This window comes from Aquila chrysaetos, chromosome 10 (genome assembly GCF_900496995.4).
Source record: "Aquila chrysaetos chrysaetos chromosome 10, bAquChr1.4, whole genome shotgun sequence".
In the NCBI taxonomy this organism is placed as follows: domain Eukaryota; kingdom Metazoa; phylum Chordata; class Aves; order Accipitriformes; family Accipitridae; genus Aquila; species Aquila chrysaetos.
The window spans coordinates 29,995,499-30,021,510 of record NC_044013.1 but is presented as its reverse complement, the minus strand read 5'-3'; the positions used below and the strand labels follow the sequence as shown (position 1 = coordinate 30,021,510).

The following is a 26,012-nucleotide window of genomic DNA, read 5'->3' as shown; positions in this document are numbered from 1 at the left end:
TGCTGGCAAGGAATGGGGCCTGGGTCAGAGACTGCATCTTTAGCTCCCGTCGCCCCAAAACATCACGCCGATGCTTGGCAGGAGGTGCCAGCTGTGGGCAGTCCTACGCACTAGCCCTTGGACAGTAAGGGTGGGAATTCAGCAGCGACACACACCAGGCCTTTTAGATTCCTCCAATTTGCGTGTGCGCGCACGGTTTGTTTTGTTTCTTGGGTTTTGTTTGGTTTTTTTTCCTTATGAACAGCAAAAAATATTCTTTACAAAACCGTATTTGCCCAAAGTGGATGCGCTAGTGCTCGTGGCTCTGCTGGCTGGCCAAGTCAGTAAGCAAAGCCCTCCGCGTAGGGAAGGCTGCCACAGGGATCCATCTCCAGGAGGTACGCTGGGCTGTCCTCGAAGTGCGTCAGCGGCACCGTCTCCTCCTCGGGCACCGGGCAGTCGGGTTCCGTCTTCAGGAAGGGACGCTGGTTGTCGGGGTAGGCCATGGAAAAGAGGGCATCGGGGTCGCAGACGAACTTATAGACATACCGCTCGCCAGCCACCTGCAAGGAGGAGGAGGGCATGAGAGGTGCCCTGCACCTTCTCCCCCCGACCCCGGGGAATAACAAGCACAGCAAGACCAATGCTGAATCTAGCCCCCCTCCTGCTGTGCCCCAGGATGCTGGGGTGACAGCAGGGGACGGTCACATCCTCCACCACACCGTGGTAGCAGGGTCACTTGCCTTCTGCATGATGCCCTTCTCATAGTAGTAGCGCAGGGAGCGGCTGAGCTTGTCGTAGTTCATGGCCGGCCGGTTCTTCTGGATGCCCCAGCGCCGTGCTACCTGCGGGGAGAGAGGAAGCGGCCATGAAGGCTCCAGCGGGGCTTAGACCTGGATCCCTGAAGGAAATCACAATGGAAATGTGGGGTAGGGGTTCATTTCTGGGTGCTGGAGCAGCCAGGGGTGAAAGCATCACTGCGGTCCCGGAGCAATTCTCTGCCTGCTGCGATAAATGCTCCAGCTCCAAGCGGCGGCTGCCACAACGCCGCCACCACCAAACCGGGAGCCGAATCAAAAGACATTTGATTAGGGGAGCCTGCCAAAAAAGCCGCTTCAATAAACCACAATTTCCATGCACGGCGTAAGAGATATTACGGGTAATTACCCACAATGTGCAGCTCGGCACTACAGCTGCTTTCAATTACTCCCCAAACAGCTTCTTCCTCTGTGTCACCCTCCTGCAGAGAGCTGCACGGCTCCAGCACGGCACCATGCCGGCAGGGAGCTGTCGCTGGGCACCCAGGGTGAAGGACAGGAGCAGTTTGGGAGGGAGGGAGCCATGGCTGAGTGGCGGGCCCGGGAGCAACGCCACCGTGGCCGGTGACCACCAGCGGCTCCGGGAGGAGAGCGCGTGCCATGCCGAGGCAGCAGAGGAAATTAAAGGCAAATTTCTACAGCTGCTCAGTGCAGACGGGTGGCTGGCTTTTCCCCCTCACCCTCAAAAGCTGCTCAGAGAGTAGACACGTGTCTTGCTTCAAGCGTGAACTGCTGTGTTGCACGGGAAGGATCCGGCCCCACCGCAGACCCCCCCAGTCTCACCCCGTGGCTGCTCCCAGGCTGCAGCCCCGGCTTGCTGGGCACTGGAGCAGGACCCATCCCGTACCTCCTCGGGCTCGATCAGCTTGAACTCCATGCCCCGGCCAGTCCAGGCAATGAAGTGGGCATTGGCGGGGTCGTCCAGGAGGGTGACCAGGAACTGCCAGAGCTGCAGGGACCCACGCCGCTGGTAGGGAGGGCCCTCGCGGTACAGGGTGGGCTCCTGCTTCACTTTACCTGCCCGCACAGAGACACAGCTGGTTAAACAATCCAGCTCTTCCCCCTCCCGGGCTGTGCCACCCCCAGATGGGGACGCATACAGCAACACTGGGCTTGCTCCTGTGCTGGGACCCCCCAGTGCAGGATAAGGCCACAGGGTCGGAGAGGGGAGAGGTGCTGGGATCGGCGCTGCAAGCAGGGGAGGCACAGGGTGGGTGGCAGGGATGGGGACGGGGCACGGCGGTGATGCTGAGCAGCCATGCAGGATGATGCTCAGCAGCTCTCAAGAGCACCGTGCCAGCACAGCTTGGCTGAAAAGCCAGCTGCTGTGGAGCCCGGCCCCAAATCTCCCTCCGTGAGCCCTGGTCACCCCCCAGCCCTCCTCTGGGGCTGGATTCTTACCCTCCAGCCTCTCCGGTACCACACATGTGTCATCAAAATACAATCGTGTGTCCTTTTCAAACGAAAATCCTAGAGGGAAAAGATCCTTGGTGATCACAGGGCCCTTCCACCACCCCAGCCAGACCCCAAAAAACCTCTGGCTTGGCCCAATCCAGCACCAAGACCCTGTCCCCCATTGCCAGGAGCAGCCCCATCCCCAGTTATTTCAGTGGCATCTCACCAGCTTGCCAGCTGAGCGCCACGCAGCTCTGTCCTCCCCTCACCCTGGGGAGCTGGGGGAACAGCTCTACTACCCTCTTAGTAGCTATATTGGGTGTGTTATCCAGATTACGTGGCACGGAGGTGCCATGCCCTCGTGGCATGCTCGCAGGGGCTGGCGGCTGCATGGCACAGACCCTATTTTTAGCAGTGGTGCTGGTGCTGCTTGCATGTAGGCTCTTGTGGGCATTTTCAGAGTGCCCAGCAGCTCTGCCAAGCGTGAGGCAGGGGGGGTCTGTCTGCCCTGAGGGAGGGATGGGACAGAACACACCAGGGATGCCCGTGACTCACCGTCATGGCTGCTGGGGAAGACGCCCCCCCGCAGGTACGAGGACTGGCAGTTAGGCACTTCTGCGAGGGAGATCAAGGCAGCATTAAGGATGTACGTACTGTGAGTCCCACTGAGTGCTCAGCAACATCTTCCGCCCCAAGCACATCCTGTGGCCAAGCCTGGGCATCTCCCCCCACCCCAGCACACTCTGAGCCACTGCACCCACCTCTAGCCTTGGGGGGAAAACCAGTACGATTTAGGAGGAGTGGGGGGCCACTGGAATGAGCACTGGGAGCAAGGTCTAAGTCAGCTCGGGTTTTCACCATGTTATTTGGGCCCCGCAGGAAGGGAGGCATTGCCGCACCTCCCCTGCCATCTGCTCGGCCGTGCCACCCTCCATCCCGAGGTCAGGGTATTTTTAGGTCCTAAGGCGATTAGAGGATTTTTCCATGATGCTGGTGGGGTCCAGCAGCCAGAAATCACAGCTGGCCCCAGGCCAGGGCTGTGGGGGGACCCTGAGGGTGCCATGGGGCACCCCAGCCCGTGGCTATGGCACAGACCACGCCGTGCAGCATCTGGTGAATGCCTGCTCTATCCCCCCACCCTGGCTTTGGAAAGGAAAGGGGAGGGATGGGAAGAGAGAAATCATCTACCAAGTGAAACAGCAGCCCGCACCACGGGAGTCCCAGGGTGACATGGCACCCACTGCCTGAGGCTCAACCCTGCACCCACCGTGCTGTCGCCCATGAGCCACAGACAGCAGAAATGGCTCTGCTCCCCTGGGGGCTACTGGTGTAACACGTACCCCCCCCTCCAAGCGCTGGCACTCGGCTGCCCACCCCAACTCGCACCCACCTGAGTCGATGCAGTAGTCCCGGGGCTCCTGCTTGATGCCCATGGTGGGCTGGAAGCCATGGCCGGGGGGGCCAGGCAGCCCTGGGCCACCATGCTCGTAGAGCGGGTCGTGGTACTCCTGCTTGAATCCCTGAGGGGGGTGTGGGGCACTGGGGCCGAGGGGCTCTGACAGCTGCCGGTGGTAGACGGGGCGGCTGTCCCCTGGGACTCCGGGCTGCGGTGGGAAGGGGTGGCAGGGCTCAGACAGCTGCCTCTGAAACCTGAGGGGAGAGGGACGCGGTGTTACCGAGGGGTGGCAAGGTCAGCCCTGCCGGCACGCCGCCAGCTCCCGCCCCAGACCGGGACCCCGCACCGGCTTGGTGCCCTCAGCCCAGGGTGCTCCCAGGGTGGTTTGGGTGGTGTTGTGTCCCACCCGTAGTGGGCTGGGACGGTTCCTCGGGAGCACGGCCACCACAAGAGCTTGTCTGGGGGGACCCAGTGGGATGGTAGGGAGCCCCATCCCCCTCCAAGCACAGAGGACCCCACTGCCAGAGGAGCAGGAGAACACATGGGCCAGCTCTTTGCAGAGCACTACGTGCCTCGGGTGATGGCAGCCCCGTGCTGCAGCGGGGATATCTGGATAGGAGTGGAAAAAGGAAACAAAAAACCACCCCACAACAGTAAAAATCTCCGTAAACCAGTAAAGTCTGCCCCTGGGGTGGTAGGGCAAGATCTGCGGGGCCCAGGGGATGCTGCACCCGGGCGGGTGCTTACGCAAAGCCAAATCCACGCCGCAGCTCCAGCAGGCCGCTAATCCGCCTGCGCGGCTGGGATTAAACCTTGAACTCGGTGGCAGGGAGCACTATTTTCGGCTCTGGGGTGCTGCCACCGCCAGCTTGGGCCCCAGCACAGCCTCTACTGGCAGCGGTGGATAAGGGACCATCTCGAGGGGGTGCTGCTGCATCCCCCTTGTCCTCCGGCACCTTGAAAGGCGATCTCCGATCTCCGTGCCCGGCTCCTCTCGGCCGGCCGTGTGCCATTTGGCTTTGTAACTGGAGCTCTCCCAGCTGCCGGGCTGGGATTACTCCATTTCCGAGCTGTGTCCCTCTGCCCTTCCTGAGTGAAACCCAAGCCCCACGCTGGCACTGTGTTTCCCAAGGGGTCACAGCCAAACCCCGGCATAGCTCAAAGGTCGCCCAGAGCCAAGCCCCACTTCGCCGCGGAGGGATGCTCTCCCACTGCGGGCACATCCTGAGGGTTTCCATGGTCCCGCTGCATGGGGCTTTTGCTGGGCTGCCACGTCCAGCCCCATGCCCGAAGGGGACACCCCACTGCTGGTGACATGGTAGCCGTCACCGCAGCAAAGGGCATCCAGGACGCCACAAGCAAAGCTGGAGGTCGACTGTGACCTGCACCATGCCACCTACCGATAGCGTGAGCAAACCCAGGACGAGGGAGTGGACTGGCAAAGCTTCCAGGGATGCAGGTTGATGGGGGATAAAGCCACAGCTTGAAGAGGAAGTGGGTAGCAGGGTCTCTCCCTCCATAGCCCCAAAATCACAGGGATGCCACGCGAAGCACGTGGGAGCTAAGGACCAACCCTCAGCCCAGGGGCGCTCAGGGGCAGGATGGGGATGCCCGCAGCTCCCCAGCCCGGCAGGGCTCAGCTTGGATGGCAGAGAGCTGCGGCGGGTAGGAGAGAGGAGAGCGGAAGCCCTGACTCAGCACCATCGCCTGCCACCACAGGGATGGATGCAGGTGACAGCCTCTGCCTCCCTCGCCTTTCCCGAGGGGGAGGCGAAGGGTCTGCCCGGTGTCCCCGGGGCTGGGAGGAGCAGGTCCCCGTTCGCAGGGAGCTGCCTCATGGGGAGAAAGAGCCGTGAGATCCCAGTGGGAAGTTTTGCTGCACTGGTTTCCATGGGCCCCCAGGGCAGCAACATCTGGCCCACGGTCTGTGACTGCAGCAAGGGGACAGGCAACCCCCCTCCCTCCCCACAGCTTGAGGCCACCGATCCATCCCAAGAGGGCCAAAGTCCCCATAAACACCCACAAGATGCCAGGGCTCACTTGGGCGGGGGAAGCCTTACCTGTGCTCTGCGGGGTATTGGTTTTCAGACATCATCTTTGGCATGTGCATGGGTGGGTGAGGCGGCCGCGGCATGGCGAAGGTCTGCTGCCTCTGCTCCTGCAGTGGGTGTGGGACCGGGGCCGCCCCATGGGCAGCCGCCTGCACAGCTGGGGCCGGCGGCGGTGGCAGGGCTGATCCCTGGTGCGCAGGAGACACCGGCGTGGCGGGTGGCGTTAATGGCTTGAACCCGGTGGTGGGCTTCCTGTCATAGGCACTGCAGAGGGGACAGGGGACAGGGGCTGATGGCGACGCTAACGAGGACACCTCCACTTGGCGGAGGCCGACAAACGAGACAAGTCCCCGTGCCTTGACCCAAGGGGTCCGCGGGCAAGCGGCCACCCAGGCACTACCTACCAGCAGTTGTAGAGGCACTTGTCCCCGTAGCCGGCACAGACAGCCTGCTCGTGGCTGCAGGATGACAGCTCTGAGGAAGGGCTGTGCAGCTCCCGCTTGATTTTTGCCGGAGGTGGGGCGTGCAGGACCACTGCAATGAGACAGAGGAGGATATGGGCTCACCCGTGCGGGAGAAAGGGATGGGGGATGTCACCCCTGGGGAGCATCCCCTTGGGGGCTCTTTGCTTGGGAATCAGTTGCCAAATTACCACCCCCCAGAGGAGCGTCAGGCAACCAAATCATGGCAGGACGGTGCCCCAGCAGACCCTGACGTGCCGATGGACTGAGGCAGGGTGGCAGGGCTGACTTCTGAAGGGGATGGCAGAGGCCCCGGGGCTGGGACAGTCCCACCAGCCCAGGACATCGCTGGCGGAGGGGGAGTCATTCCTCGGCGGACGGGGAGTCATTCCCCGCTGGGATCCGAGAGGGGAACGGCACAGGGTGAGAGGGGGCACAGCAAGGGCTGCAAGAGGGGAACAGGCATCTCGACAACAGCCACGGATGAGGCACATGCCCGGGCTGAGCCAAAAACCTGTCAGTGAGGGGAGACGAGCCCAGGCACCGCAGGCAGCGGCTGCCTCCCTGAGCTGTGGGGCAAGGAATGAGGGGGCTTGACAATCTGGAGCTCCAAGAGCTTGTAAATGGGACAGAGTGACCCGCTTGCCCTCGCAGGGACATACCCAGCTCCCAGTTAGCTGGCCAGAGGCTAAATGGGATCCACCTTCCCCCAGCAACGGCGCTCCAAGGGGACCCAGTCCCAGGGTCCCACAATTGTACGAGTTCAAGTGGCAAACGTCCCATTAAACCCCAATCCTTCCCAGACCCCCCAAGCCCCCTCGCTATATATAATTTTAAACCTAGTAATATATGCTTAACCTAATTAATTTCTAAAAGCAGGCATTCTAGGAAAGGGAAAGCACCTCAGAGATCTTTACCTAAATAGTGCCTGCAGAGGAGAGCCAAGACTAATCGGAAGTGGAGTATTAGCTTCATGCAAAGTCTAAACACAGCCCAGCTACAGTGGAGAGGAGCAAATAGCTCCAGGACAACTGTTCACAGCTTGCCAGGTAATTAGCTGCTCCCCTAATTTGTCAAAACCTTTAAAGAGCTGCTGACTCCCCTCTCTACTCCCCCCCACCCCAGCAAGGGCCCGGCACAGCTGGTACCAAGGGCATAAAACCCCCCGAGGAGGATTTGAAACACAAAGCCCAGCGCTGAGCCAGCACAGCCCCCCACACGCCTTCCACCCGCTCCCAAGCCGGATTTATCCTCCTCCTCCTTCTCCCCCCCCCACCCCCCCCCCCAGCGAGGTTTTGCCGCTCTCAGCATTTCTAGCCCTAATGGGGGGCCGGCGCAGTGGCGGCAAAGCCCGGGCACCCTGCGAGTTGCAGGAAAGCAAGGGGAACTGGCTTTGGAAGGGCTCCAGCTGCCTATCGCGGGCATGTTTCTCCCTAACAGGCTCCGTGTTGTTGGAGCGAGTTGTTTTTCTGCCAGCCGTACAATAGGGTCTGGTTATTCATTGAGAGAGGGGAAAAAAAAAAAAAAAAAAAAAAGTCTCCGAGCAGGCACCACCCTCCATTCACAAACAATTTGGAGCGCTCCATTCATGTGGCCGGGGAAAAAAAAAAAAGAAGAAAAAAGAAAAGAAAAATTTCCCCAGAGCTTAGCGCTGCCATTCAAGAAAAGGGAAACGAGCCTTAAGATCCTAACAGAGACCAGCTGCCCAAGCCTAGACTTTGTGCAACGTTTGGATTCCTTACACAAACACCACGGGGCCGGCCGGCGCTGCTCGGCAAGACATGTTCTTGCCGCCAAGCTCATGGCCAGCCGGGGCGGTGAGGCCAGAGTGCCCGGTGGTGGGACTCGAGGGGGGGACCGAGGCTGGTTGTGCAGCTTCTGGTGGGGGGTGGAAGTAGCTGGGTTTGGGTCCCCGGCAGCAAGCGGGCAGGCAGGGAGCAGGAAAGGCAGCAGGAGGGTTCCCAGGGAAGGAGACGCCCTGCCCCAGTGCCTCAAAGGCACGTTGGGTGCACGAGTGCTTTTAACCTTTCCAGTCCTGCACTCGGTACTGTAATTAAAAGCTAAAAAAAAAAAAAAAATATAAAAATAGGCAGAGGGAACAGCTTAACTACAGACGGGGCCAGAGAACACGCCTCGGCACACCCATGCCAGGACTGAGCCACGGGAGCGGTGAGAGCACCCGTGGGTGCCTGATGGCCCCTGTCTGGGCTGCTTTAGTCCCTCAGGATGGAAGAGCACCGGGGAGGCTGGGCAAGGGGACCAGCCATGTGTGCTGCTGCTGCGCCCAGCCAGCAAGGCACCACAACCAGGAAGGAAAGATGGGGGGTGCTCAGGCGTGGCCCCCAGTGCCGCATCACCAGCCAAGCTGGAGATGCCCCAAACGCCAACCTTCAGTCAAGAGGTCTCCCGTGGGAAAGCTGACACCCCAAAGCCGTTTGGGGCCTTGAATTGCCGGTGAATCCCTTGGCAGGGGACAGGGCAGGTTGTTCCCAACCATCAGCGCAATGGGACCTATAAGAGGCCGAGCCTGGAGGATGCTGGCTTTGCTGGTGGCACTCACTGCCCGAGCTAAGGGGAAGGCAACAAATCCACCATTTCCAGCCCAGGCACCGGCTGGGGACCTTGGCACCCGCTCAAGCCATCACCTGGGAGCCGAGCTCCCTGCTTGCCCCTCCATCCCCCAGCATTACAGGACGCACCCAAGGTCACGCCAGGAGAGGAGCCAGAAATAGAAACCAGGCTCCTGCTTTCCTTTGTTTAAACAACTCTTCCTCAGAAACAAACCTCCTGCTTTCATTTTGGTGTGTAAGAAATCCCGCTCCGTGCCCTGCCCGTGGCTTTAGCCACGCGCCACCCAGGCCGGGGGCCAAAAGTCCCCTGTGAGCAAACCCCCGCAAAAGGCAAAGCTTCTCATGATGCTTGATCTCCCCAGCATGACCCCATCACTTCCCGGTTATTTAAACAACGAATCAAGATATACCATTGTACATATACTCTTCTTTCTCCCCAGGACAGTGCTGCCAGCAAACCTGCACCTATGCCCGGCCAGGGATGTGGCACGATGGCTAGCGTGGTGAGCTCTGCAAGCGTCACCCATGGCCTCCTTGCCTTCCCGGGAGGATCTGCCACTTCTCCAGCCAGCTTCTAAGCACTGAATCCGGCCTCTTGTTCCTCGGTCCAGGGCGCTGAGAACAACGCATCCCTTATTCAGAGGAGCCCTGCTTTCCCCATCCCCATGGCAGGATTTCCTCCCCAGCGCAGTGACCCACCACCCTCCAGCGTGCTATGGCACTTTGGTGCTAAACCCCAATATTAAGCCTGTGTCTGCCAGGGACCTCAGCTACAGACTCAGGAATAGCGAGCGGGCAGCAGCCAAGCTGCCCACGCAATGAGGGTTTTTTAGCAAGGCGAGAATGATGCTGCAGTTCGGAGCATCGCCATGACTTGACACGGCACACGTGGCGGCGGCATTCCCCAGGGCAACAGGGTCAGAACTGAGCCTGGTTTGTTCCTTTTTGCTGCTGTGCTGGGGAAGCCTGGCCCTGGGAATGCAACAGGGCAGGAGATGGAGCTGGTTTGGTCAGGATAAAAGAAAGCGGCAGCTTCCTCAGGTAAAAGGCACATAATTATACAACTGCAAGAACCAAGTCCAATGCATGTCTGCAAACGTCCATATGGACTAGGGAAGGATTTACCTTCCCCTGGAGTGAAGAGGCACTGAACCCCAACGTGACCCCCAGCCCAGGAAAGCAACACATTCCTGCTAGTGAAAGCCGAGTGCAGGGGGGTGGCTGCACCAGATTTGTCCCTCTCTCTCTTCCTACACTGCAAACGGTTCAAAACCAGAGTGAAATGAGAAGATGGGGCCAGAAAGCTGTAAGCTAGAGACTCTCTCCTCTTTAAACTCTTTCCAGTGCTGGTATGGATGAGCCGGGCTCCCCATCCCCCTCCACCGTGGTCCGAGTACCCCCACAGCCAGCACAGCCCCTTGTGCAGCAGCAAAGGAAACCTTTGCTTTCTCTCCCCAGGAAAGTTAAGGAAGGTTATTACAGCAGGGAGTCACGCAAGAAGAGCTCCTTTCAAGTGACAAAGTCATTTCAACACCAGGTCTGCAGAGGCCGAGCAGGTCAGGAGAACGTTTGAAGAGTCTCAACCAAATGCCATTTTTTTTTTTTTTTTTTCCTCTTTTTCCTCCCCTGCATCGCCCAGAAAAGTTTGTCTCTTCTCTCTGAGCTCTTCAGGTTACAAGGAAACAAGAGACTGCCAAAAGGCACTGGAAACAGCTTCAGCTCTAAGAGCCACCCTCCCACGCACGCTGCAGTTTCTACCGCTCCAAGCAAGAGCTGCCGGGCTGCACTAGGATGTCAACAGCCAGTTGCGTTTCTGACTCTGGGCTCGCCTTTTATCTCAGGGGAGACAAGGAAAAAAAGCGCATCTGAAAACTTGGGCTGTCTGGAACAGTTTAATGGCAAGCTTCCCACTCAGAAGTAATCAAAGAGCAATAATTAACATGCATTTACTGTAGGAGAAGATACCCTCACTGCATGCTGTGACAAAGCTGGAATGAAAAATCTGTTCGACTGCAGGCTAAATTTGATTTCCTTTAAGTTCTGTAGCTGTCTGGCTCAACAGCAAAACCCAGCCACCAACACCAAGTTACTACTTCTGTTTGCCAGGTAACGACTCCAAACATCCTGGTCTTCCCCCCCCGCTTTCCCCTCCAACCCAGCCTTCAATGCCAGGAGAGCCAGCGCCCAAGAGCCGCGCAAGCACCACATGCCATTAACCAGTCCCTGGCCTCGCCGCTAACCCATTCCAGCAACGAACAACGGCTCAGAACCAACTCTCGCTCTTATGCAATTTGAGAGGGACTACATTTTCACTGGCCTCCTTTTAAACACGCTCGCTTGCCAGTGATTAATGCTGCTTAAAGCAGCTCAAGTTTCACCGCTCAGGTCCGCTCTTGCCAACAGTGCTGGGCCAGGACTGTAAAAAGCTGCAGAAACTGCAGAGATTGTGGCTAACCAAGGAGCCCAGCACAGGCTCTTACATCCACTTGAAAAGGAAAGGGAGCATTTATAAGTAAATCAACATTACTACGAACAAGCAGCAAGGCTCCAAGGAGCCCAGAGATCAGTTAAAGCTGTTTCCACGCATTTGGCTATAATTTTCCCCGTTCACTAAAGACAGGACATTGCAAGTTTCATCTAGATGAACCCAAACCACACATGCTTGCTCCCAAAAGTCCATGATTTCATGGTTTCAGCTCCAGCAACAATCGCTTTCCCAAGGAAGCGGCTCCAAAACCAGTGTGAGTTTTTGCACAGGCACCCAAACATTCCCCCCCCTCCTCTGCCCCCACCCCAAGAATGAAAACCCAGAACAATCACTTACAATTGTCAGACTGGAAATCTGGGACAAATTGTTCATCATCAGGGACCTGAGCTAAAAAAACAACAACAAAAAGTGGTTTTACAACGTTTTCGGTTCTCAAAAAAACGCTCGCAGAGAGATTTTACATGGCAAAAGGCAGAGGTGAAGACTTGCCTTCAGCTAGCCAGGCCTCTTGGAGCTGGCTGAGATCCTGGAAGAGCTCTGGAACAGAGTGAAAGACTTATGCAGTCCACAGAAGAATAAATAAAACTGCCATTATTCGCAGGATTATTTCTAAACCAACGAACGCAAGGAGAGCGGTCTCACGGGGCTGCAGCGAGGCCACGGCCCCCCAGGCCAGCCCTGCCTACCTTCCGAGTCATGGGCCAGGTCGGTCTCCAAAAATTTCCTTTTCCTATCGGACCCTGGTCGGCCTCGGCCCTCCTCAGCACAGGACTTCTGCAAGGACCAGGGCAAGAATGGTTCGGGACGGCGGCAGTCCCCAACCCCCACGGGGTGGGGGGTACCCCCAAGGACGTGATGGGTGCCCCCACAAACGGGGGGGGGGGGGGGGGGGGCACAAGGCAAACTTACCCCGGGGCCCATGAAGGGAACCTGCTGGTCGTAGAAGCCATCCATGGTGCGGGGGAGGCGGGCAGTGCCCCTGGCCCGCTCAGCATCGACGCCGACCCGGGAAGGAGGGGGCCCACCCGGGCTCCGGCAGGTGCGTGTGCCTGGGCGGGAGGGGGGGGGGGGGGGGGGGGGGAGTGTCAGGATCAGGCCCCAGCTCCTGCCGCCGCCCCCGGGGCTGGCTCGGTGCGAGGCCGCCGCGCCTCCCCGGGGAGCCGGTCCGCTCCTGCTGTGGCGGGTCGCAGCCCCCCGGATCGTGATGTCACCCAATTTCTATAGAAACGGCCGTGACATCACGCGCCGTGGGAGCGGGAGGAGGCAAGCAAGGCGGCTTCGCTTCGCTTCGCCTCCCCTCGCCCGGCGGCCGCCTCCCTCCGCCCCTGCCGGTGCTCGGCGCTGCGGAGCCGCGCCGCAACCGGGCCCGTTCCCACGCCGCCCCGCGCGCCCCATTCATAAACTCCGCCCCCGCCTCCCCTCCTCTACCCTTCCCCCTCGCGCGCTCGCGCGCGCCCCCCGCCATTCACACCGCGCGGCCCGCGCCATTCATAAACACCGCCCCCGCCCCGGGCCGCCCTGCCTCCCCGCCGCCAGGCCCCGCGTACCCGGCCGGGGAGCCGCGGGCTCAACCACCGCGGGGCGAGCGGGGGCGGGGGCCGGGGCCAGGGCCGGGGCCGGGGCCGGGGGGGGCCGGGGAAGGCGCCGTTCCGCACCGGGGTCCGCGCTGCCGCTCTGCGCCGCCCCGCAACCCCCGAGCCAGCGGCCTCCGCCGCGCCACGCCCCGCCCCGCGCCGCGCCGCTTGTTTACCCTCCGCGGCGGCCAATGGGGCGCCGCCATTCGGCCGCCCGCGCCGCCTGATTGGCCGCAATGCCGCTGCGCGCCCGCCCGCGCGCCGCTCCGCCGAGCACCATTGAGGCCGGCTGGGTGGGCGGGGAAGGTGGCAGCCAATGGGCGCGGCGCGATTTGCATGGCTCCGCCGAGAACCTTTTTCATTCATAAAAAAATAGAAGGGGAAAGAGGCTGGCGGGTGGGGCTGGGGCAGCGCGGGATTTAAAGGGGCCGCGGCCCGCTCCAGGAGTGGGGCTGGGGCGTTAACGGACGGCCTTGGGGGGGCAGATCCGGGGGCATGCTGCTCCATGCACCCCCGTGCCCGAGAACCTGCCGCATAGCAAGTTCTGCAGATGGAACGGACCTCAGGCCTCACGTGCCGTAGGGTCCCCACCGTGGGGTCCCCTCTGCTTTCTTGGGGAGGTGGTTCTCCACCAGCAAGGTGGTGTCACACGGGTCCCCCTGCGAGCTCGGGGCTAACCCATGCCCGAGTGCTGGCTTTGGCAGCCTTTCTCCTTCAGGCAGAGCCTTTGAGAAGAAGGGCTCTTGGGAGAAGGCCGTAGGAAAATAGTTCCCACCTGCAGGGTCTTTGGGGCTGCCCTGGCCACGGATCCCCCTGCTGCAGGTTTGTGGACACAAGCCATTGCAGGACTGCAAATAGCTCAGATGATTGGGAATGAGTTTAGGATAGAGCCACGCTGCTGGGGGCCTGCCAGGCCCCCCACCCCGGCGTTGCTCTGCCACGTGCCTCAGTTTCCCCATCTGTAAACTGAAGGTGGTGAGACCCACCATGGAGACCTGCCAGTGGCAGCTCAGGGAGGATGCAGCAGGTTGCGCAAGAAAAATGAACTGTGTGGAGGCCTCACATTGCGGAGTGAGACCAGGTTATTAATTGCTGGAGAAGGGACAAAGAATAGTGCTCAGTTACATACTGCTCTTCGCAGCTTGGGAAAGAGAGGAGCCTTCTGCTCGGATCCTGGGAAGATGCCCAGGGGCTAGGAAGCCTGTTGGTATGGGGTTGTCCTCATCATTTTGAAATGTTCAGGTCATGGGCTTGCTGGTGTCCTGGGACAGCTGCCCAGCACATCTCTCAGCTGCTGATGGGAATTCCTCTGTCAATTTTGGCGTACTGATGAGCTTCCAGAGTCCCTTAGGGCCACCACCGTCTCCCAGGGATGACACTGGTAATGGCAGGTAGCTTGTTTCCCATCGTGTCATGGGTGAAATGGCGGGTGGGGTGCTACCAGGACATGCCGCCTGCCGCGTGCCTGCGTGCTGGAGTGTGGGGGGGCAAAGCACGCAGGGGGCACGGCGTGTCCTTGCTGCCTGGGGATGGCTCCCGGGGGGCTCTGCAGGTGCTGGTGCTCTCACTTCCCCTCTGCAGGCAGGCAACCGGGATTAAATCACCGCTGGTAAAATTAGCAGATGACACACGAACGGGCAGGTGGCAAAACCTGGGCCGAGGAGCAAGGCTGGCTGCTGGGGACGAGCCCGGTCATTACAAAGCAATCAGCGACCCAAGGCAGCCGCGGTCTTGCACTGGCCAGGGGCTGCTCAGCACCTCCAGGTCTCTTGCTGTCACCCGGCACAGGGAGAGGTGAGGGGGTAGGCGGGTGGGAGGCCGCAGGGGTGCCTTGGGAAGAGCCGAAGCCCCTGGAGAGCCAGGGCTGGGAGGGGGGATGGCAACCAGTGCCTGCTAAATTTAGAGCCCACTCGGGGCGGGGGGGGGGACCAAAATTGCAGGCTCCAAATTTAGCCAGTTGCAGCTCCTGCTGAGGACCGCTCCATCACGCTGCCACTGACAACACCTCTTCATCCCTGGCACCCTGAATCGGGCACCTCCCCTTTGAGTCTCTGAAGGTGGGGAACCCATGCCTGGCCAGGAATCGGGGAACCCCAGTGCACCCCAGGACCAGCCAAGTATTTCTTCATCATCTTTATTTGAGGCAAGCCCACAGCAGTCCAGGTGTACACGGCAACACACACTACGCTACGGACACCATTTCCATGCAGGCAACCACGGCTACGCACACAGCAGGAGGACAGGGCTGGGGCTCCCACGGCAATGGGCTCCCCAGCAATCAGGGATTCCCCCAGAATGGCACCGGCTCGGTGGGCTGCTTGCGCACTGGCACCAGTGCCTGGGACTGGGGGGGGGGGGGGGGGGGCGTGTTTGGGAGGTCCATCCTGTGGCCTTTGAGGGACAAACGGGGCTGAGCTGGGAGATGCCGAGGGAGATTGGGGAGATTGGTTTCAGAGCCTCGCGTGCCCCTCGGCTGCATGGCATGTTCCTCCCTGGAGCCGGGGACAGCCGGGCTGGCATCCCAGCCCCTGTAGGTCCCCTCCTGAGCTGAAGATTTTGCATCATTGGACTAAGGAGGTCGTTAGCTGCCAGGCCCGTTGAACCATGGCTTTGGTATGGTGGGAGCGGATCAAAGCTGTGTTCCCCCGGGGGAGGTGGCAGGAATTGTCTCACTGATCATCAGAAGGGGATGTCTCTATCGGAGCCTGTCACCCTTGGCAGACTGGTGCCAGTGTGTCATCATTCCCCCGTGGTCCAGGGTGGTGGCCCTGGGCTCCCTGTATCCTGCAGGACATGTGTTTGGGTGCTCCCCCTCCAGCTTTGAGCTCAACCAAACACTCCTCGCCCCCTGGCATGCTGCCGGACAGTGCCCGCTTGATTCCCCAGCTCTGGCACCACTGATGGCAAACTGCAGCAGAGACACCCAAGCGCTGCTCTTTGCCCAGAGCCCAGCAAACCATGTCTGGGTGCAAGGAGCAGGTCGGTGGTGAAAAACATTGCCGATTCCATACAGGCACTTCCTAATCGGAGGCCTGGGATAAAACCCTGGGTTGAGGCCAAGCAGGCAGGGAAATGGAGCCAAACCTGCTGCTATAAATGCCCATCCCTCGTGTCATCCCACAGATCAAACCCATCAACCTGCCTGCCAGCAAAGCTTGGTCGAGGGTTTTTTTTCCAATGGAGGCCGCTGGTCCAGGAGACCCAGGGTTTATTTGGCCTAGCTCCCCTACGCTTTCACCTGGCTACTCATTAATGCCCGGGCAGGGTGACGAGGAGGAGGGGGAGGAGGAGGAGGGGGGATTTATGCACGGCAGGTGGAGTTTGCCCGTGTACGCAGCTCATGGCTTCGGTGAGCTGTGGTGACCTCTGTGCCTGCCAGCTGGGCCCATGCTTGCTCTCGCTCGCTCCACAGTGCTCTCCTGCCTTGCAGTGAGCACCTGCCCCCCAGCTCGCCCTCGCCCTGTCCGAGGGCAGGAGGAGAGGGAGCCATGGCAGCCCACTGGAGCCTCCTCCTGTGCTCTGGCCACGAGGGGGATTCGTGGGCTAGAGGCCAGCTGGGAGTCCCCTGGGGTGCTGCTGACACCTCCTCCCATGTCAGCAGGGCCCTACGGCTGCTGTCAGAAACAGCCCTGAGCTAAAGCTTGAATGGGCGCACAACAGCACTACTGTCTCTGCCTGGGGAGGGTGACAAATGGCTCCCTTTCAGCTCACTGTTCACTCTGAAGCATAGTGACAGCAGCACCCTCTGCACTACCAGGGGAATGCTATTGAATGGGAACCTGCAGCATGAGGAGAGACTGGGCGCTGGGTCACTGGGGAGGAGAGGGTGGCTTGTCCCAGCCATGGCTCCCAACCCTCTGGCAGGGGCATAGCGGGGACAAGCAGCAGTTTTCCTGCCTGCAGCAACATCCACAGGGCACACGCTGCTCCCGGCTTGCTCACAGTGGCACAGGGGCCTCCGCCAGACCTGAGGGAGCTGCCTGGGAGCGGGAGCTGATTCAGGAGCCAGGTGTCCCCCCGTGCAGGGCCACCCCAGGAGGCAGCAAGTGCCTGCAGCAGCAACCAGCAGCCTTTCCGTGGGCCGGTCCTGCCAACTCCTAGCTCCTGGGAGCGCCGTGAAGCGGGGCACACATCTAGACCACCATGGCCTCCATGCATTCATCCGTTTTCTGGGCCCCATTGCATCCTGGGGAGAAGCTGCGTCCCGTGGTCTCTCCCCACACGCCTAGTGGGGGATACATGGGTGATGCCACCGAAACCTGCCCGTGCACCCCGGCTGGCGAGGAGAAAAGGAGCAGCCAGGTGGTGAGCAGTGGGCACCCATGCAGGCAGGGGGCTGGCAGCGGCATCTGCGAAGCTCCTTGGCTTTGGGGTGGGTCAGGGGGGAGACCTGGCTGTGCGGAAACCAAGGTGCAAGAGCTCTTCACTGCTCCCTGCAGCCATCCAGGAGCACCGGAGGCAGCACAGCTGCCACCGGGAGAGCATGGGCCTGGCGAAGCACATGAGGAGATGTGTAAAAAGGCCAGGGGGGACACTTCCAAGCGAGAAGAGCTTCTGGATGTCGGTCCCCAACCCATGGCACAGGCTGGCAGGCTTTAGGAGAGAGGAAAGTCCACTTGGAAGGAAGTGCCATAGGGGACAGCCAGCAGAGAAGGGAGGTGGCATTCGTGTCCAACCTGGGCTCATAAAAAGAAGGTGAGCCCCAAAGTCCCCCCAAAGTTTGCTAAATAAATACATAAATATGAACACAAAGCCCAGAGCTGGGGCACGGGGGTTTCCCAAGAATCAGCCGCCAAATCCCTTTTTTGCCTCTTCCATGTCAAAACACAGTCTCCTCCCATCCACCCCACGCTTGCCCCCGTGGCCCAGGCACCATCTTGTCTGTCCCCAGCCCATCCCATGCCTGGCAGCTCGCAGGGCTGGCAGTGAAGGCTGGCTTTGCATCTGCTTAAAACCCATCCCAGAAGCGCTAGCTGAAGGCATGGCAGAGACCATCTCCTCTAGGCTAAGAAAATAAATAACTTCTCCAATGTGCAAGGTGGACAGAAAGCCAGTGCAGCAAAACATCGAGTGTCTTTCAAGGGGATTAAAAATAAATAAGTGAAGCTTGGCGTTTTCTCGGGAGCGCGTTCATTTGCAGCTCTGCCGGGGCAGGCAGCAGGGGGGGTTATTTAAATAAAGGGAAAAAAACTCCAGTCATAGCACTGCTCCAGCGAATGCGCTCCCCGTGCATCGGCCTGCCTTTGCCCACCACTTCCATCCCAGCTGGAGAAGACGCTTGTGGTGGTTGGGAAGGAGCCTCCAAGACCTTCCCAGGACAAAGCATCCCCACCGGGCTTGGGGGGGTGTTTTCTCTCCCCACTGCGGAGTGGGGATTTGGGGACCCCCTGCAGCAGGCAGGTGTCCGGGATGCCAGGTGCCTCTGGACCATGGCTCCTTGCACGCTGCTTAATCTCGAGTTCGGTTTCTCCTCTTCAGGAAAAAGAAGCTGCTTTTCTGTGGGGGGCCCAACAGCATTGGCACTTGGCTTTTATGTGTAATTTTGACCTAAAAAGAAGTGAAAAACCCAGTTCAGTAACGGGCTCCTGGGCTCTGAGCCTTCCCGGGCATCCCCCAGCCCGGAGACCCCAGGGAGCGACCCGAGCAAGCCGGGAGCAGCTCAGCACCCAGCACCGGGGTGATGAGCTGCTGCCAGCCCCCAGCTGGGTCGTTAAATGCTTTGCTGCATGGGAGTAACAGCTTCGGAATCACATCCAGGCAGCGCTGGGACGGGCAGAGGGATTTCTCCTCTGGCCAAGCTGCCTGCCGGATGGTGGGGAACCCCACTGCACCCACCCGTGCGGCAAGGGATGATCGTGTCCCTGTCCACATGGCTCCTGCGATGGCTTGCCACGAGTTGGGGACCGGCATGCGTGCAGACAGAAGTCACAGGTGGCTGGGCTCTGCAGCCACCCACCAGGAAGCGCAGGAGCCTCCTTCCAACTCCAGAGGCTTTGCCACGCTGCATGGGGAGCCAAGGCTGCCTGCCATGCTGCCAGCCCCTGCCTGCCCCGTCCCACCATGCGGACAGCCCCTGCTCGCCCCGGCTGCTGGTGGCAGAGCCACTCCCTCCTCCGGGACTCACCGTGCAGGATGGCTGCATCCAGGGCTCCCCGTCCACCTGCATGGGCAGCAGCTTGGATGTCCTGTGAGGCACAAAGAGAGGGAACGCAGGGTGACACAGGTGCAGGCTTTTGCCATTGGTCAGGCGCTCAGCCCGGTCAGGGACAAATACCTGATGGTGACGGACGAACACTGGGCCAGTCTCTTTCCAGCGCTCTTCAGCCCCGTGTAGATCTGCCCCATCTCCATTGCACCCTCCAGCCCCACCACCTCCAAGAGGTGGTCGCTGAGGTCTGCAAGAGAGAGGGATCCGAGTCGGTCTCCCTGTCCCCAGGGATCCCCTGCCTTCTGCCATCATCCAAAACATCAGGACCAGCACACCAGGGCTGGTGGCACTGTGGGGACATGTCCTGATGTCCCCTGTGCCCTGAGACTGCCCAGCTGGGGGTTTGCAGCGTTGGACAATGCTGCTGTCCAAAATACCCCCCGGTCTGAAATAGCGCCTGGACCTCCATGGCTGCAGGGTGGCAGCCTGGATCCCCACCAGCCCTTCGACCGCTTATTTGCAGTGTTGTATGAAATGGCGGCAGACACCCACCCCACCCCCGCACCCCCCCGCAATCCCCTGGGTGCCCTGGGGCACTGCAGCCCCCCCGGGAGCCTGGATGCACCATCGAATCCTCCCTGGGAGGGATCCCAGGGCAGCGCCCCTTTTCCCAGCTCCTCCTGCTCTTCTGGGCCATCACCAAAGGTGCCCAACACTGGGGCAACTCGCTCCACCTCTCACTCCCTTCAGGGTCCTCTTTCACCCCTGGTGGACCCCCCCCCCCGCCTCCTGCCCACCTGCAAGTGGGGACGTGCCCAGGGGACCGACCCCACTGCCTCTCACTACCCTTTGGAACAGGCCTTTGCTCTCCCCCACTCCCTGCTGCCTGTACCCATGGGCACACCTGGCGAGGGACAGCCAGTGACAGCCTGGGATGGCCAATGACACAGCCATCCTGGCAGCCACGCTGCGAGGGGGCTGTTTCCCACCCCAGCCCCAGGCTGTGGAAGGTGCCGGGTGGAAAATAAGGGCACTTGACCTATTTTGCTGGCTGTTTTCTAAACCACTGCTCTCTGTGGGGGAACCGTGCCAACACTTTGGGCTGCCTGTGCCCACAGGGACAGCGCCGGCGGCCACAGCAAGCGGGTGCGAAGTGCCGGCTGGGGCACAGCATGGGTACCATGCTGTTCCCGAAACCCCCCAGCCAGGCTGGCAGCTCTGCGGCAGAGCTTGGGAAGATGCTTACAAAAGCCCTTGGTGCCAGCTCTGCAGCTCCACTTCCGACTCCTCCTCTGCAGCAGCGGGTGCCCAGCCCTGCAGCGGCTGCCTGCCAGCCCCACGGGGTGCTGGGGGCTGCCCAGCCTCATGCCCGCAGGTGACGGGTCCCACTTGGGTACCCCCCGAGCCGGGATCCCTGGAGAGTGGGGGAAGAGGTGCCTGGCAGGGCGCAGGAGCCACGTCCTCTCTGGCCACCATGGCACGGCATAACCAGCCCTGAGAAACGCGGTGCTGGGCCATACCGAGGCAGGCAGAGCCACCCTCCTTCACCAGCTTGGCCAGATCATTCTTGGGGTCACCCCAGCACCCCAAAAGAGAGGGAACCGAGAGCAAACCCTTCAGTGCCGTTGCTCCAGCGCCGTGTGCACTGAGCCACAGACAGAACCGGTGACTGCCCAGCTCCCTGTTGCTAACCCCCCGCACCCCGCAAAACCCAATTGCTGCCAGGCCCTGCTGCTCACCCTGCACGCAGAACTTGAGCTCCTTGGTGTCAGTGACCACCGTGGCATGCAGCTTCTCCGGCGCTTTCTTGCCCAGCCGGTTGTAACCGCGCTGCTTCTTGGTCTCGCCCCAGAGGTTGGAGCCACCGTACATACTGGGGATGTTGAGGACGGCGATGCCCTCCAGGGACGCGTTGCTGAGGTCTAGCAGGGTTCCGTCGCACTGCCGGGCACACGGGCAGCGTCAGGCCATGGGGTCAGCGGCGAGATGGTGCCCGGTGCCCACGGAGCCCAGTCTCCTCTCCCCGCCTGCCCGCCAGAGGAGCAGAGGTCCCCGAGCGTGATGTGCCGCCAGACAGTCCCCAGAGCAAACCCGCCCCAGGGTGGCATGGGCAGCCCCAGGGCGGCTGGGGCTGGAGGTGCAAACAAGTACCCCCCAGCTTTGCTTTCCTAGGGCTGACAACCATCACCTCGCCCTCCTTGTGCTGCTTTCCCCTCTATTTCAATATGAATTTTACTACACGTCTGAGATGGCAGTTTCGAAAAGCGAATTTCCTACGAGGGCACATAAAAATTCGGCCGGGCTCGGTGCTGCGACCCAAAATAGGATGCAATACCACCTCGGCCCTGGAGCGACCTCCATCCAAGGATCTCCAGCACACATTTCCCCAACCTCCCCTTGTTCAAACTGACCCCAAAGAATCAGAAAGTTTCGCTGCCCCAAAACTAACTCAAACCAGTTTGTCTTCAAGTGCAATTTGGAAACCAGAAATGAGACTGGAAGGAAATGATAAGAAAGGTGCCAAGAAGAAAAAATGTCGGGTTTTGGAGAGAAAACTGCAAGGCAGCACAGAACTGGTATCCCGGGCTTTGCTGTCATACAGCAGGACTGCCTCAGCTGAAAATTCCCTGTAGAAGGTAAAATATCTGTTGCCTGAGGCTTCCCCACATGACTGGAAGCAGCAGCCATGGAAATGCATTTCTTAACTTCAGGTCTTCTCACTCTCATGCTACCCAGACGATGCTGGATCCTCTTTCTAGATACCTCTGGATGCAGCAGCCGCTTTCCCATGCAACTTTATTTTCTCTAGTGCATTTGTATTTTCTTTTATGCATCCGCTCTCTACCTGCCATGCTACGCTTCAGCAAATACCAGCACATTTTTTTCCTTGCATTTTGGTGATGTGACAGCATTTCTTCTCTTTCTTGCTTTGCTGAGAGGAATGCGAATGGGCTGATGAGCCCCTGCTTTGACTCCAGTTGTTTTCCTCTGGCAAAGAGTGAAGGTCTTCAGCTTATTTTTAATACACTGTCGGTAAGCACTGAGCATGCCAGCTGCACGTATGTGGAGCTGGGCGCGCACGCGAGCAAACGTCTCTGTATGTTCAGATCTGCTCTGCCTCCCCTGATGCTCCGAGATCTTATTTTTAGCCTCGCCTTGAAAGCAAAAGGCAGGACTCTTCTGGTTTGGGAGTGAAGAGCTGTCTCTCCAAGGCTTGTAAAGGGTGTAAATCCTTTCGTTCTCAATACATCTTAATGATATCGAGATTTGTAGGAACAGAAAAGACCCTAACACTCTGAGCGACAGATACCGAGCAAGAGGGCTTTGATTCCTTGCGGGACGGACAACACATCCCACTCCCAGCTGAGCTGAGCATCACCCCCAACTGCAGGCATCTTTCCTACCTGCCTGCGAGGTGGCCGGTACTGACCTGGCCGCGGTGGGATGGGAGTGAGTCTGCTGCCCAGGGCTGCCCGGGCTGTGGGATTTCCGGGGATGCTGTGGGAGCCCGATCCTGCCTGGAGGGGCGTGTGGGGCAGGCAGGACCACAGCTGCCCACGGCTGCCCATGCACCCAGGCGTGCGGGGAGCGATTTCTCCGCGCGTAGCCCTCCCCTGTTAGTGTGCCAGCGAGCTACAATGGGCTCTTTGAGCAGGGGCAGCTGACGGCGCACTGGCAGCGATGCTGGAAGTAGAAATTTGCAGCTGGGGAAAAAAGCAAATTCATTTCCAGGAGCTGTAGGGGAATGAGTGCCAATTTCCAAAACAAAACTGCCATTTCTCTGCAAGGCTGACAGTTGCCTGGGAGCCGGAGGGAGGACAGGCTGCCGCTTTCAACTTCAAATACTGCGGGATTAACGCTTTCCTGCCGACGCACGCTTGGCGGGGAGCGCGTGGGCAGCATGTGGGGCACCTCATGCCCATCTCTGGCAGCATCGAACCCTACGGACCTGGGCTTTATCTGCCCCGGGATGCTGGTGTGTGGCCGGTGAAGGGGGCGAGACGGCTGTATCCCTGCTCCTGCCCCTACCCACCAGCTGCCGAGGGCACAGCTACCCCATTCGGCCTTTGGGAAGGGCTGAAACTCCTCGCCTAGAAACAGGCTTCAACGTCCCTCTGCCCACGGCCACACATGCTGCACCGCGCCGCTGGCTCCCCGGGCTCTGCCCGCCTCTGCCCGCTCCCTGCCTGCCCGCTGCCAGCAACCCTGTGCCCACCACCTGGTCAGACCCGCGCCAACTCTTTGCAGCAAGCGATGTCTTTTTTCCCCTTTGCCCTCAAGCCTAAGTTATAAAAGGGTCGTTTATCCAGAGATAAGAAGAGGCGGAAGTTTACAGCAAAGCACGGCCCAAACCCCCCCAGCGAGAGCAGAGAAATGACAGCACTCTTAGCAACCGTGGGCCCTCCTCCCCGCTCTAATTAAAGGCTGTTTCCATGTCATCCAACGAGGGCTGGGAGCAGACGCAGAGTTTACAGAGAGAATATTCCAGGCACGCTCTGAAATACAGCTGGAAGACGGAGCGGGGGGAGGGGGGGGGGGCGGGGGGAAGTACAGGGCTATTCTTCTGCCTGCAGCTGGCCAGCTTTGCAGCAAGCGCCGCATAGTGGAAGAGCGGGTCCTGCCAGCCACCGCATCCTCCTACTGCCGTAAGGGGTCAAAGCTGCCGCGGCATCCCCTCCCTGAACAGCCAAAAACTCTGCCCAAAGGACCCATGGGTGACATCTCCCAAAAAGCCTTTGTGCCGTGGCGGGAGCCAGGGACCATGCTGGGAAACCCACCTCCACCTCGACGTAGTCGTGGAGCTTCTTGCAGGTGGCTGCAAAGGTCTCCGACGTCCCGAATTCGAAGTACCACAGCTTGTTCTTCATCCTGGAGCAGAGAGCAGCATCAACATCCTGCTCGGGAGCGGCACCTCGCCCCAGCCCAGCCGGCAGCAGGATGGGCTTCCAGAGCCTCTCTGGAGCCATTGTGATGGGGACACAAGCCATTAATGGGGACACGAGCCATCATGGGGAGGGACGGCGGGCACCACGGCCCCAGGGAGCTGTGTTGTGGGACAGGGGTTGGCTCAGGCGGACCTGGCTCTGACCCCTCTGCAGAGCAGACGGATGCGGGTGCTGGGTGGTCCCCCAGCATGGGATGGTGTTCCTCCACCAGCTCTCAGCAGAACTGAGCATGGACTGTTGTCTCTCGACAGGGCTGCCGGGAACAGGGTACCCCATGGAGGGGATGTCCCCCACCTCAGCACCCTGCCTCACACCCTCCCAGCACCCTGCCAGGCAGCCCCTGACCACTGTTCATCCCCTGCATCAGTTGCTGTGCCAGGCTTTGAGGGGGAGCTGTAAGCCGAAGGGAGCTGAATTTCAGAGTGGAGCCCGACACTTTGGTCCATTTGGTTTTTTTCTAGCCAGCATTTCTGAACATGGGTATGGGGGTTGCAAGCCACAGCTCCTGCTGCTGCCATGCCATTTCCCTGCACCCCGAGCACAGCAGGAGCAAGCTGCGACCTGCTGCCTGCCCTGCCCTCGCCGCCTGGCCTGCTCCTGCCGGTCCTGGAATTTGGTGCTAATTATAAAGCATGAATGAACGTAACTGGGTGCGCGGCCAAGTTTGAGCAGCCTGCCACACTGCACGGGGCCAGAAGGAACACCCTGGACCCACGCTGTGCCCAGCCCCTGTCCCCTGGCCATCCCTGGCGCATCCCCTGCCCGTCCCCTAAGGTTGGTGAACACCGGGCCACCTCCTCGGGGCTGTTGCTGATCCCATGGGGAGAGGGGCGAGAGGAGCCCAGCGAGAGGGGAGCAGGCTCCAGTATGTCCCCTTGGCATGGTGCATGGCTTTTGGGGGGGACCACAGGCAGCCCTTACCTGCTGTTGAATTTCTCGGGGTGCTTTTCTCGCATGACGTGGAAGCGGTGGGCGATGGAGGCGTCCTGCGGCGAGAGGGAGCGCAGAGATGTCGGCGGCGCAGCAGGGAAATAGAACCCCCCCTCTGCGCCCTGTGGGCAAGTGCCAGGATATGGGGGCTCAGCTCTTTGCCCTCGCAGCTGGTCCCTGGGGCATGGGGGCACAGGGTGGGGGCCATGCCGAGGCGATGGAGGCACCCTCAGCTAGGCTGCTCGCAAAGCATTGAACGGGCTTGTTAAGCAAGACATAATTAGTGCACTTGGCCTCCTTCCCTCATCGTAGGGGCTCCACATGGAGGTGATGCTGAGGGAGGGAGGAAGGGCTACCAGCAGGGCAGTGGGGCTCTAGGGACACCCCAGGACCTGGCACCCTGACAGCTCCCCTGGCAGGGTGGCAGCTCTCCTGAAACTCTTTGAAACCTCTCCTGTGCGAGGTGGGGGGTGTTTAAGCGCGACTCGGAAGCTGTCACCAAATGCCACCTGCAGTGACATGCCCTGGCATTAGCAGGAGCTGACGCGAAACTCGAAGCATTCCGCAGCGTTGCTGGGTGGGTGACCCACGCCATGGTGGTACTGCTCAGGCACCCATGGCCCAGGACAAAGATGTTGCAAGCCCCCGGGAAGAGAAGTGCTTTCCGCTTTGCTGTTCACCCAAAGCCCTGCCACTCCCAGGACTGACCCCCGGTGCTGGGGAAAGCCCCATGGCATGGGGCTGCTGTCCTCCCCGGGCTCCCTAACCCTCCCTGGGTTAGGAAAACGTGGGGAAACACAGGTCTGAGCACCAAAGCGGGGCTTTGACAATGGATGCTGTCTCGGCAAAAGCTTCAGGTGGGGTGTCCAGCAGATCTCAACCCATCCCTGGGACCCCAAACTTCTCTGAACCCTGTTTAAGCTCCCCACACACTTGGTCTTGCAATATTCCTGGCTGGGAAGAGAGAGATTCCATGCCTGTTTATGCATTTAAGTGCTGCCATTACAAATGACAGTAATACCAGAAAAACAATGCCAGGAGATGGAGGGAGGGTGGGAACGTGAGCAAGGAAGAGCAGGGAGGGAGAGTCCCCGGCTTGGGAGACTCAAGCTGAAATGTAGAATTTCACCAAACACTTAGAAAGGCTTTTATAGTCTCTGAGGAATGTCACCAGCAACCAGCCCCGGCTCTTGTGCATTAACTTGGGGCTGGCTTGGAAGAGGGCTAAGGATGAGTCTAGGAGGAGACAAGGAGGG

General features: G+C 60.0%; 2 protein-coding genes across 3 annotated transcripts in view; both read right to left on the bottom strand.

Moving 5' to 3' along the window:
• Window positions 1-233: 233 nt before the first annotated feature.
• ETV5 (ETS variant transcription factor 5) lies at window positions 234-12,872 on the bottom strand. Its single transcript, XM_030027979.2, has 13 exons — window positions 12,706-12,872; window positions 12,068-12,207; window positions 11,845-11,932; window positions 11,648-11,695; window positions 11,495-11,545; window positions 6,044-6,173; window positions 5,649-5,903; window positions 3,583-3,842; window positions 2,748-2,807; window positions 2,199-2,267; window positions 1,645-1,814; window positions 723-824; window positions 234-542 (listed from the first exon to the last, which is right to left on the bottom strand). Exons 2-13 carry the CDS (start codon window positions 12,110-12,112, stop codon window positions 321-323), a joined length of 1,500 nt encoding a protein of 499 aa, XP_029883839.1. The 5' UTR covers window positions 12,113-12,207; window positions 12,706-12,872; the 3' UTR covers window positions 234-320.
• A 1,978-nt stretch (window positions 12,873-14,850) lies between these two features.
• Window positions 14,851-26,012, bottom strand: part of LOC115347522 (diacylglycerol kinase beta-like) — a 29,206-nt gene continuing 18,044 nt past the window's right edge. For both annotated transcript variants that reach the window (XM_030029007.1, XM_030029008.1), the window contains 6 exons: window positions 24,748-24,812; window positions 23,659-23,749; window positions 20,620-20,821; window positions 19,007-19,127; window positions 18,857-18,917; window positions 14,851-18,279 (listed from right to left, as the gene is read on the bottom strand). In XM_030029007.1, coding sequence (XP_029884867.1) covers window positions 18,181-18,279; window positions 18,857-18,917; window positions 19,007-19,127; window positions 20,620-20,821; window positions 23,659-23,749; window positions 24,748-24,812 — 639 coding nt within the window. In that variant the 3' untranslated portion in view covers window positions 14,851-18,180. The remainder of the gene's footprint in view (window positions 18,280-18,856; window positions 18,918-19,006; window positions 19,128-20,619; window positions 20,822-23,658; window positions 23,750-24,747; window positions 24,813-26,012) is intronic.